This window comes from Mchenga conophoros, linkage group LG23 (assembly GCF_057382185.1).
Source record: "Mchenga conophoros isolate Kocher_MC1m ecotype Shallow Benthic linkage group LG23, M_conophoros_male_GT1.1, whole genome shotgun sequence".
In the NCBI taxonomy this organism is placed as follows: Eukaryota; Metazoa; Chordata; class Actinopteri; order Cichliformes; family Cichlidae; genus Mchenga; species Mchenga conophoros.
Genome location: NC_140547.1, coordinates 17,265,397 through 17,278,470, shown reverse-complemented (window position 1 = coordinate 17,278,470; position 13,074 = coordinate 17,265,397). Strand labels below are relative to the sequence as shown.

General features: G+C 37.8%; 1 protein-coding gene across 3 annotated transcripts in view; it reads left to right on the top strand.

Annotated features, from left to right (window-relative positions):
- The first annotated feature begins 2,741 nt into the window (after positions 1-2,741).
- Positions 2,742-13,074, top strand: part of ect2 (epithelial cell transforming 2) — a 39,227-nt gene continuing 28,894 nt past the window's right edge. For 2 of the 3 annotated variants that reach the window (XM_085265239.1, XM_085265238.1), the window contains exons 1-6: positions 2,742-3,112; positions 3,717-3,858; positions 5,573-5,652; positions 9,461-9,553; positions 12,041-12,223; positions 12,925-13,014. In XM_085265239.1, coding sequence (XP_085121365.1) covers positions 3,726-3,858; positions 5,573-5,652; positions 9,461-9,553; positions 12,041-12,223; positions 12,925-13,014 — 579 coding nt within the window. In that variant the 5' untranslated portion in view covers positions 2,742-3,112; positions 3,717-3,725. The remainder of the gene's footprint in view (positions 3,113-3,716; positions 3,859-5,572; positions 5,653-9,460; positions 9,554-12,040; positions 12,224-12,924; positions 13,015-13,074) is intronic. The other variant, XM_085265240.1, reaches the window with a different exon arrangement.

Here is a 13,074-nt window from a genome sequence, read left to right as displayed (position 1 = left end):
AGCATACTAAGGCTCTCACAAAAGTCAAAGCAGTGGAAGAAAAACAAAGGAATTGCTGGAAGTCACTGTCTTCACTGTCTTCCAGACCAAGTGCTGCTAGCCAAAGGGCCACTGATGTGTGTGTGTGTGTGTGTGTGTGTGTGTGTGTGTGTGTGTGTGTGTGTGTGTGTGTGTGAGAGAGAGAGAGAAGGAGTCTGAACATTTCATTGGGAAAAATATAAAATAAATGTATTTAAATTTGTTTTCCAAGGGAAAGAAAGATGTGGTGCATAGTTCAAACACAGTTCATTCATGTTAGTTATTGCTACTTTTTAAGAGGAATCGTATTGTGGTTATAAGTCACTGGAACAAATCCAATGTTATGCTAAAACAGCTAAGTAGTATATTGTGGCTGGAAACCCAAGCAAAGCAAAGCTAATTTGCAAAGTCTTTTGCTGTTAGTGAGTGTGCTCTTATCAATAATGAATCAGTAGTGGTTCAGGTTAGAGTTCCTCTCCTCACGTTGAAGAAATCCCTGAAAATCTAACTCATCAATTAGATTTTGTTTTTGATAAAAATGTTCATTTCATATGTTAAAGGATTTGGATGTAACTCTGTATCTTTGCACCCTTTAGTATGTGTGGATATAATATTAGCTCAATATTAGTTCTATAGGGTTCTACAGGCTTGTCCCTAGTTTATTATGTAGAAAACCTTGACTGTCTGGATCTGTATATTTGGGAGTGCAGTCGGCATAATTTCATTCCAAAGTGGAAATCCTCACAAATGACAGTTAATGCATATTTTGCTCCCAATATGTTTTAAAACAATGTGGATGTAAAGGTTAACAATTTAATTTCATTGGAGGTTTTTTAAAAGAAGGCCACCGGCAAAAGATAAATAAGTTATTTTTCTGCTGAGAAATGAGCGTTGTCCCCTTCAATGAAAAATGAAAGGGATATATAACATTCTTTGGGTACCATGTATGTCTGCATATACATATGCAGATACTATATCCATAGACAAGAGACACGATTTTTGTAACCAAAGCCTTTCTTCATTTCCATTTGTGGTCTGTTTGCTGTCTGAGTATAACTGACAAATTACATTTTCAGGCTTTGAGTGCCCGCAGGCAAATAGTCTGTGTGTAGAGCAAAGGAAGAAGACCGGCCAATATGCAATTTCAAAACCATCATTTATCATGACAATGATTTAGCTTTTCATCAGTTTTCTTCAACTTTACTTTCATCAACATTAAACTGTGGACAATGAATTATACTTGTATACTCGTTAGTCAAGATATGCGCTGGCTGTACCTAAGCCCCAAAATATTTGCTGTTGTCCCGAGTCATCAGATGAGAGTGGATGGGGTTGCAGATTTGGAACCATGTAGCACACAAAGCTACTTTCTGGAGGATTTACTAATTATTTTATTTTATTTTTTATCCTAAAAAACCCCATCATATTTTTAAAGGCCACTGGGAACACTTGAAAGTGCTAACACAACAACCACATCATTTCTATCAATGGAATGATCCACTTTCCTGTCTAATGGTCCTATAAGAGTTTCCTGAATCATTACTGCTATGAGTTTTGCTTTTTTCTGCTTAGCTAATGGCTCTTTTGTATCTTTTATAACCAGAGGAAGTAGTGTCAGATTACCCAGATAGTTCCTTCAGGTTGTCGGTGGTCTGTGTACTGTTGTCGAGACCCACAAAGATTAACCAAATATCCACACCATTTTGAGTATGGCTATATAAACCCCACAAACCCACATCCAAGGCAGTCCCAGAGGAGAGTTCTTTGGATTACCTTGGAATAATTATGAAAACAAGTTAACTCTTAAAATAATAATAGCTTAAAAAGTGTGACATGCTGCATATGATACTTATGTATAAAGCATAAAATAAATATGTTGGACTGTGCACTTATGAGGATGGATTTGTGTATTTGTGTGTGCATATGTATGAGCCTAACCTAAGGAGCTAAGGCATAGGGGTTAGTATTTTCCTGGGAAGAGTTCACTGTCAGTGTGAACACTTTTGCATTGCTTTTCTTTTTCTCTCTCTCATAATGGAGAGCAAGCAAAAGTGTGAAAGGAGAATTACAAACATTTCACACATATTTTATTACAGAGCTGGATTTTGATATAGGGTTATAGTCACCAGCATAAATGCAACAGGGTGTGTTGTTTTAGATCATTCTGCTATGTTAAGAATAAAATAGCAAAAATCCCCAAAACAAAACAGCAACAACAACAAAAGCATTTTCAGGACTGCACAGGAAACCAACAGCTGTGTAGGTATGCATGAACACATGAAATTAATGCATTTCACATTAAAATTTGTTGTCATTATTAGTGGGTTATGTTTAAACTGTTTAACTAATATTTGTAGGTCAGCAGTAGGCCTATCGCATGTCCCATGTACTGCTTTGGAATATTTTTTAAAAAAAATGCTGGAATAAATAATCAGGATCTGCAGAGAATTTAAAAAAAAAAAATTTTGGAAGCAACGGTTCAGGTTTATTTCTTAAATTAAAAACCAACACAACCTATGTGGAGAGAGAGCGAGAGAGAAAGAGACTTTGAACCTTCTTTTTTGTAAGCGATTCAGTTTCCCATGGAACCTGAATGTAACATCACTGGGTGTATGCAGAGTGCAGACTGTCTGCATACTGCTGTTGTGCGCATCGTTATTTGAATGAGCGGACCAATCAGGGGCCTCGCTGGACGGAAGCGTTCAGCTTCCTGTCACTCTTACCCAATCAGCGCGCTGTCCTGTTGTTTGCCTTGCTTTTTGAATTGAGCTGGAGCAGCACACTGACACCGTCTCTGCAATAGTGTCGAGTAGTTAGCTGTCAACAAACTGAAGTAGTCATTTTGGACTATTGTCATTTATAAAGACCAACATGCATTGATACTAGACCTGTGATTTTACGGAGCGATGTTACAGCTGTTTTAAAGAGCGTTTTGAACCGAAGAGGAATTGTGACGAGTTCTTAATTGTGTTGTTGACTTACTAGCTTGGTGGCTAGCTAGGTCAGCTAGAAAGCTTGTTAAATATTACTGATTCAGCGGCCAATTGAGATTCATTAGCTATTTTTTTTTTTTTAGAAGGCATCAAAACAGTCGGTAAGTCTGCATTTTTATTACTGTACTTTTTGAGAGGCGCCATGTTAAATATTAAACGTTAGTAGCGTAAATAGCTAACGTTAATTGAGCTAGCCCTTTTTTGGATATCATCTTCCTTTGAGTTGTTAGGCTTATTCTGCAGTAATTTGAACTATGCTATTTTTCTAGCTCATGGGTTTAAATTTAGATTTAAACGCAAGAGCTAGAAAAATGAAGCTTCTTTATAAAATATGTGTTTAACAGTGTGGGTTTGAAAGGGATTGTTGTCACGATACTTTTTGTCCTCTTGCAATAAACACTAACATTGGATTCTGTTTTTAATAATATTTCCTTAATTGCTTACAACTTTTATAAAGAAGAAGTTTCACTGTTAACAGCTTTTATGCCAGTTTTGTCCAAATATGTTGCATTGCCTAGAGTTGAACTTAACAAGCACTTCTAGTGTCTGAAATCGTGACAAGTTGTGCCACTTTCTTCAGTTGACATCTTTCTTCTTACTTTCCTAGTTGGTATACCTCTTTTCTCTAGCCTTTCTGCCTCGTTGTGTTGTCTCTCTGTGCCTCTGTTCTACCCTGTAACTTCTGAAAGTTTGGTGCCTCCTTAGGTTCCTGCCATGGCTGACAGCAGCATATTGACTTTAGGGACAGCTCGGAGTCTGTTGGTGGATTCTTCGGTCTATGATTCCAGGATTGCTGAAACCACCAAGGATCATGTATTTCTGGGCATGGGATGTGAAGATGGGGAAGGTCAGTGCATACTTTCTTTTTTTCTTCCTTGCCTAAATTTCTAAAACAGACTCTCAAAGTCAAAATGCAGCTAAGTGATCTTCAGTTTTTTCTCCAAATCAAGTCTTTGGTTACAACAAAGAAATCTTATAGTTAACATTATGCTGTAGAAAAACAAAGGCAAAAGTCACTAGTCCTAGAGACTTAATCTTGGATTTATTGATGCATTCACTTCACTCAGTTGTCACTTTAGTTTCAGCTAGTGTAACCATTTAAATACAACATCACTGAAAAAAAAATTGTACTGTTTAGTTCCCATGGAGTAGGTAAGATTTTCCCATTACCTGGACTTTGATCCTGTCAAAGGTTGGGTTTGTTTTTTTGCTCTTTAGTTTAGCCTACTTGATGACAAATGCATGGGCAAAATATTAAAATTACTTTTAAGTACTCAAAATTAATTTACAAGAGTCACAGTTTAAAATAACTAATGTTAAATGAACACCTCCTTAGCTGTTGTGTTATGCCTCAGGTACTGTGTGAAACTATTACTGTGTACACAGGGTAGTTCTGTTAAGTCTTAAACCTCCTATCCTCCTGTCCTATCCTCACATCTTTGTTTCTGTTTTTGAAAATTTGAGGAAAGACAGTTTTCAAGAAATCAGAAAATCTTTCCTCTAAACTACTCACTAAAGCAACATCTGTTTTTGATTGTCTTTATAAGGCATCCGTGTGCCAAACCACACCCGACGGTTATGCGAAAATAAGCGAAACTTGGCCTGGCCCACTCAGTACATTTGCCAGGGAACCTCAACATTACCTCAGGAGAGCAAGTGCTTATGTTTTTTATTTATTTAGTTCATTTTATTTTTTGTGGCTCATCTGTTCACATTTTTCCGTTTATTACAATTTACTCACCACTGTCAGCCTTTCACATCAAAGCAAACACCGAAAGTGGCTCCATTACTTCTGGTGTTTGGCATATCACCCAGTTTCTTTAACTTGGCACAAACAGTATGCATACTAAGGACATGCTTGAGGCGTGACTATGATATGTCAGTGTGGGAGCCTAGAGATTTCTAGATACAGAAGCAGATCTGGGCACTAATGGAGAATATTTCTATTCCAATGTTTTGTTTAGTTTTTTTTCTTTCCAGTACCACATGAAATTTAGGAGAAACTGTAGTGACTTAAGTACCCCAGTCACAAGTATAAATGGCTTAGGCACCATATTGATGCTGGTGATTGCAGTGAGCAATCCACCAGCCAGTGTATTGGTTTTAATAGAACCGGTTGTTCTTCCTCCAAAGTTACCTACTGACTCCTGAATTTTCCTAAAGGGATTCATTTGACTGTTAAATATGACTTTTTTTGAAAAGCTGCAATAATGAAAACTTGCAAATAATAATAATTAATGATTTCCTGGTTGATTTTTATTTATTTATTTTTATATGGCTGGAGGTTGGGTACAGGTAACTGTCAGGGTTTGGATCAGACACTGATAATAAGCTGCAACTGAGTTCATTTTAGGCTTGTTTGACTGTCACTCAAAATGAGAACGGAAGACAAAAACAACAACTTTTCTTCTCCCCAGAGACAACCTGCTGCCTTGATCAGTCGCTATCACATGGTTCCACATTCTGCTTTGTGTGTATGTGTGTGTGTGTTCAGTTGTTCTTGATTCTCCTTTCCATTTTCCTGTTGCTCACTCTGGCTCTATTCTGTTCATCTCTGTCAGATATGCTGCCAAAAGTGGAGACACGGGTTGTTCTGGTGGGAGAAGCAGGCAGAAATAGAGAGCTGGCCAAAGCACTGCAGGTACATCGTTTTCTCTCAACCTTACACTTCCACTGTGCATCTATTAAGGTTGCAGACCTCCATGATCTGAGCTGGTCAACATCACTGTTCTGTGTTTTTTAAAAAACAAACAAAAAAAGTAGGTCACAGGCCAATACACTGAATCCACTAGACTTTTGTCAATGTGTGGTGTTAGCTGAAATGTTTGGCAGAATGGCCTTGTAATTTATCCAAATATCAGATTTCTTAGATTAGAAAGTCTTCTGGTACAGCACAAATTGGAACATGATGGATGGGTCCTATAGATGTCTTGAAAATGCAAATAATTGTGGCACCAGACTATACGCGTCTGTTTAATTAGATTTATTCTATGTAATTATGCACAAATCAAGAAACATGGCATGTCATTAACTGGTTCATATACTGCATATTTACTGTGTAAATATACATTACAGTACTGTGTAACTGTAGCTGAGGGTGTTCTGACCACTTTTATCTATTAATGAATGACTTGTTGTTTTTTGTCTTCTATTTTAAAACTAGCGTAATATTGTTATTTGGGCTGAAACGATTTATTAAGCAGCCTTGTCCATAATGTTGTCATAATTTAATGTGGAACCAGGGTCTGTATACACACAGCGAAGAGCAAAGAAGCAAAGCTGTTAGGCGGTAACTCCGGTGGAGTTTTTCTAGTGCCCAAATGATAGCGCTTGTTTTTGTCATCCCTATTAATTACTGTGAAATCCTTCATTAAACCAACTGTTTAATAAACTCTAACATAAAGAAACGTGAACTTTGTAAATACTCCAATCCATTGCCGTTTGTAGTTAAATTAGGCAGCTTGCTGAAGGCTGACAGCAGCCATGCAATTTTACATGGCAGAAATACCTGTAAGCAGAACAAAAAGGGGAGAGTCTAAAGGTGGGTGAACTAGACCATATTTATTTCAAGGATTTTATAACATTTTTCAGATAACGATATAAATCACAAATATGTAACATTTTCTGTAAATTATGTGAATCTCGGGCAGCTCGACTTGAGGGAAGTGTTTCCAGCTGCACGTAGTGTACCTGGAGTCGAGTGTTTTAACCGATGCATGAAACGATACATTTTTAGACATAAGTTGTAACAGCCGCCGTTTTCTTTGTGAGTATTTATTACACGGCGTGCTGCGGGGAAAAGCCTGCTCTAACGTTTGAGTCTAAGGTTTATTTTTTAGCACCTGGCGGCTCTTTTTTAATTCTCATCCGTAAATAATCTCTTTCACGTGATTCAGTTTATTTTGAAAAGTGTCAACAGGATCTTGAGCTTTATTGTGAAAGGTTTATGTGGAACATAAACAAGCGGACACGCGATGGTGTTACCGTCGTTGTTGCTAACCACAACGCATAAAACAGGCGCTTGTCCGTCAGTAGTGTGGTTATATTAAATATAAGAGAAAGGGAAAAAGAAGAAATTAATATAGCCACTACAGTGACCATCAAAAGGATGAAAAAATATTGCCATAAACAGTTTATTTTGCGACACCACGAAACAAACGATAGCGTAAAATGAGTAGTTTCGTCATCCGATATATATCGTTATATTGAACGTCAGTTTAATGTCTTGTTTCCAGCAGAACAAAAGTTTGCATCAAAGCACAGGGCAAATGTCAAAATGCTGATATGCTCAGTTTTAGTCACTGCAACCATCACATTCTCCTTTAAAGGCTTATAGACACAAACTCACATCAACACTAGCCAAATCTATTAAGAAGACAGAGTAAAGGTAATTAAAAAAAAAAAAAATCATTTTTTAACCTTTAGTTTAGGTTGCTTGTATGTCTTATTTTATTTTACTTTGACCTTGCACTGTCTTAGAGGTTATATATTTTTGCATTTAAGAAAATGTTTTCTTTAAAAACAAAATTCAATGTGGCTCATAAATGTAATTAAAGGGTTTACGTTTTTACCCCTCAGCTCTAAAAAGCTGATTTTGTACACAGGTAAACTTAAAAACCTTGCAAGTGTTAAAATGGAAACCAATAGCCAGTTAATTTAAAAAACAAAAAAAACCAAAACCCTGTGTATTTTCTCTTTTGAATGTTTATTATTGTTCACTAATTAGACAAAGGTATTTTTTTTATCTAATTAATCAATGGAATAATCAATAGAATGCTCAATTGCTAAATGTCATATTAACTGACTGTTGCATTTGTTTAAAAAAAACAAAACATGATTCATTTTATGACATTTTTGCAAGCAATGAATCATTAATGATAAAGAGGCAGTTGAGGAATAGGTTTTAATTGGTTTTAAACGCATTACCAGAGGCGTGTACTCTGACACAAGTTCATCATAGTTGGCTTTTCTTTGTGGATTCTGTGTATGTGACCTATGCAGAGTTGCTTGCGTGCTGTCCTCCATAAAACCAGCAGCGTGTTGCCTGATGACACTATGCAGTTGTAGAATAATTAGTTAAAAAGTCTGACTACAGGAAAGGGGGCAACAGTGGATTTCTTTACAAAGGATATATGTTTGGAGGGGCGTGGGGTGCTGGTGAAGTCAAAAACACGAAAAACATGGAGTGTAGGCGCAGTGGACGGTTTTATTGTTTTTAACACTCGGTTTCACTTTACTACTAAAAAAATGTTATTTACATGTTATGTCTTAAGCTTCTGCCATGGAAATCTGATCTTTGTTTAAATTGTAAGCTGTTTCCTCAGGAAAGAATCTTTGTTACACTTGGAGCACACTTTTAAAAAAAATTACTGAAAATGTATTGCTGCAAGTTGATTTCAAACGGTAACTGTGAACATAATCCAGTTAGACAAGGTTATGTTTTCATAAGTTGCCATGGTTATCTAGCTGGATACAAAGAGTTGCCTTCATGACCCTCAGTACTGTTTATTTAAGCTCCAAGTACATCTGGCTTACCCATTCATTTTCATATACAACTCTGGGTGTGCACTCATTAAAAAAAAAAATAATAATAATTTGTGACCAGTTAGTCCATGTTGGATTTAAATATTCTGTATTTTTTTCATGTGTGCCGAACCAAGCAAAGCCTGGAGTCGTATTTAAATTCCTTTTAACAAAACAAAAATATGTTGAATAAACAAAACGCTGTACCCCGTAAAAATGTGAATATAGGAATATTTATGTGTCTAGGGCATGTTTGTGTCTGCTTCAGTAAGCTGCATAGTTGAAATAGCAGAGTCTTTGAGTAGCACCATATGAAGGTGATTTGGAGGCGTGGCTGTAGACTAAGTGCTGCTAGAATGACTTCCTTCCCTGGTCTCCTGAGCCCTGTCACTTTTGAAGGCTCCTTTCTTAAATCATCTATTTCTCCCTGCCAATCCTGTAGCGCAGCCACATCCAAAGACATCTGCCAACAGCTCCATCAGAGCACTCCCGATTGCCTGCCTGACCGCCCGCCGCCATTGCTCAGTCATCCCACAGAACAAGGCCCCCACCACCGCAATGTCTTTACTGTTTCTGTCCTCCTCCTCTCTCCTCCTCCCATAGGGCTTTGAACTTTATATTAATTTTTAACTGAAGTTTCTTCTTCCACCCTGCCTACCCCCTCTGGAGCCTGATATTTGTTTGAAGCCACTGTCTTTGCAAGGACACAGACTCCGCCCTGTCTTTTCCTCACTTGCTCCTTGCTGCTTCCATAAACCCAGCCTTGCTCTCTGTTTTTCCTCATGTGGGTTAATTTGTATGCATTTGTCTTCTGTCTCAACCTTCTGTCCTTCTCATGTTTTTTTTGTTTGTTTGTTTTTTTTAAAAATGCTCTTCATCTAAATGCCAGTGTTTGACATCCACTTCCTACTGGTTGATTTTTACAGGCCATCAGAGTAATGGAGGTACCTGTGGTAAAGATAAGAAAAGGCGAGGCGGGTGCCGAGGAGAAAATGATGATAAAATCTATAGTCAATATGGTATAGTACAGTGTCTGCGTATCTGTGTGACTGTCTGACACTTTGATGGGAACTTGGGGAAGTTCTGCATGAGTCTTAATTCACACTGGGTACTCATTCAATCATGGTGCATGTCTAACTCACTGATGTGGAATTGATTTGTGGGGTGAATATTTAAAAATAAGGGATGTAATTGTTGAGATCTGGATCAGCAACTGGAATAGAGATTTGCACTCAAATGCAAATTCCGGCTTCTTGGCTGAGAGATAATATGAAGTCATTTCAAATACTTTCAATTTACCTCAATGGCATTTGAAAATGGTTAATTTCCTGCTGTTAATGGAGACGCTAGAGTTGCAAATGGTGCTATGAAAATCTGTTTGCACACAGAAAAATAAGTGGACCATGCCCTGCAGGGGCATTAATAGTAATGTACCCAAGAAGCTGTGAGTTTTGAGTGTCATCTTCTGTTAAAGACATGGTTTGAAAAGTTCAGAAACATGCAAGTTTGCTTTCTTTCTCAATGAAATGAATAGATTGCAGCCTTGTGTCTTTATGGAGCTTGAGTCAGGACAGGCTGCAGTTACATTAACCTGGGAAGTCTTAAAGCTCAGGGAAACTCATTTTCTTTTCTCATCAACAGTACTCTACTCAACTTTCTGAAAGTGTGTAACTTGCACAAATTTTTTTTATTTATATATATATTAGGGGTGCAACGATACTCGTATCGATATTGAACCGTTCGGTACAGTGCTTTCGGTTCGGTATGCATATGTATGTTTTTAATTTATTTGATCAACTTTCCTTCTGACGATGCTGTCTGTGTTGAGCGCTCAGTGGATCTGCCCTCGACAGTGCAGCCTAGGCGGAGTAGTCGAACGCAGATTCACTGAGCGCAGGGTAAGCTCGGGAGACAGAAGTTAAGCTCTCCTTGCAACATGGCAAATTGAACCTCCCCCACCCTCATTCAGATGTGGTGTTTGGAACTATTTTGGTTTTCATGTGACTATGACTCTGAAGGTAAGCGCGTCATGGACTAAAGTAAAACAGTATGTCGGATGTGCCACGCAATGCTCAATTACATGGGTGGGAATTGGTGCGTTAGCGCAGTTAGCTCGTTAACGTGTTGGCCGTCCAGCCCCACGCACAGGGCGATCCGCGGTAGCTCGTTAACGGAGATTTGCCGTGTTGTGGCGTTAATGTCATTTCAGATTAACGCTGACAGCACTAGTGGGAACACAACGAATATGACTGCACATTTACACCGACATCATCCTAGTGCAAAGACAAGTGGAAGCCGACAAAAACAACAAGCACGCATGCTACAAACTTTACCCGAGTCATTTAGACAGCCGTTAGCACATGATTCTCCTCATGGGGACCTGATATGTTTAATATGCTGCTGAGAATATAGCCCAGAAGAAGCGTATAGTATAGCTTTTATTTTGGAAAGAGCCATTTCTCTGTAATAAACTCTCTTTTCCAAAGATGAGTGACTCCTCGATCAGATAGATTTTTTTTTTTTTTTTTTTTTTTAATTACTTTGTTGTTTCAGCAACATTAAATTTAAAAACTGTACTTTTGAGTTAAAATATATATTTATAATAATATATTTATAATAAATGACAAATTAAAAAGGCATGAACATTTTTTTTGTAACGAAAAAAATATTGAACCGTGACACCAAAGTACCGAACCGTGAATTTTGTGTATCGTTGCGCCCCTAATGTGTATATAGATAGATGGATAGTAACATTTGAAAGAAAGTATGACTTTAGTATTTTTTCATCAACTGGATTTTTTGTTTTTGTTTGTAACAGGCAGGTTTAACAATGGAGTAAATATGTATGAGTAAGCCAAACTGTTAACTTGCAATTACAATTCGCTCTCTCCTCCAGTGTCGATGGGGCAAAAACAAGCAAACGAACCCCAAAAAACAAAAATGCACACATTTTTGGAGGTTTTGTACCTTTCGGCTTGCATTTGATGGTATGGCTAACTGATGTATGTCTCATATGTTTTATAGAGCCTCACCTCTACAAGATCATGTAAATGTGCCATTGAATGGGAGTTAATAAGACTTGTTGTGTTTATTGAGTCTAAGCAGAGCAATTTTTTTTACTGCTGCTAAATAAATGGCAGGATCCAAGATTTCCCAGAAACACTTTGTATTCTCTGAGTGTTTCTATTGACCAGTTGATTATTTTAGAGTCATAGCAACCTGTTAACATATATCAGTAAGGGCTAGGGTTGGTGTTACAGTTGTGCCGATATTTCTTCTAAGATTAGCTGTAAAGACCAAAATTTCTTGTTATTGAAGAAACAAAAAGTTATTTTTTTCAGTTCATTGGATCAGCTAACTTGGACTAAAATTATTAAACCTCACTAACAGACCTAAACACTAACAAGCCTATATGTAGTGTTTTTGTGCTTCTGAATTACACATTAGACTTCACCAGTCTGCCACACACTGATCTGTAACTTCATTTTGTTGTTCTTCCTATTCAGGACATCAACACCCCATTCATAATGACAGATAGCGTCCAGGAGTTTGGGGATGGAGAGAACACTGAGTTTGAGACGGTGTTTGTTCTCACACAATTTGATTCTCCTGAATACAACTACCTCTACAAACATGAACACCGCATTGTTGGGCCTCCTGTTGTGCTGCACTGTGCTGCGAAGGATGAAGTGAGTCTTTGATTGACAACAGATTGATTTTATGCAAAGGTTGTGGGGCATAAAAAGTGTCCGTGTAGATTTGCTGACAATATTATGCAATCAAGAAACAGTTCACTTCATTTTCTCTAGAACAGCATCTCCTCAGCTTCATCTAAAACATGGCTTCTGGAATTCAGCAGATATTTACGTCTTCACTCTGAAATCCTCGCTCGGGGAAATATGTTGTCTGTTTGTTGTGTGGGGGGGATCCAACGGAGATGGCCCTGAAATGGAACTTGATTTAAAAAAGCAGGATGCAGAAATTGCATTGTGACTCAGAACAGGATGATGAACAGGAGCAGCTCCTCCCTGCTGTGCCGTCTGTCTGACAGACTTCACACAGGATACTGTTGTCGAACGATATGCCCCGACTGTGGCTGCTATCAACAAGACGGAGTGCATTTGTCAGTTGAAGACAGCGCACACATGCATGACTACAATTCAGAGCATGAACGAGGTGTACCTGATGACAAGGGAAATGATGTTAAGCTATTGTGCAGTTACAACAGGCTGCTATCTGAAATTAGTAGTCACTTTTACTTAACCATTGCATCCTGCATGCTCTGGCACAATTTGTGTTGTAGATAATGTTTAAATATTGTTAAAGGAAAACTTAAAATTCGAATTTGTTATTAATTCCACTATTTAATTTTACTGTTTCCTTATCGTAGCCTCTCCAGTTTTCATGTCGACCTCTCTACTCCACCACCATGTTAAACCTGTCTCTGTGTTTCACTGGATTCAGGAACAAAGAGGAAATGGTGAGTTCATGAAGCATATACATGGCACTATCTGTTTGTAGTTCTGCTAATAAACAGACA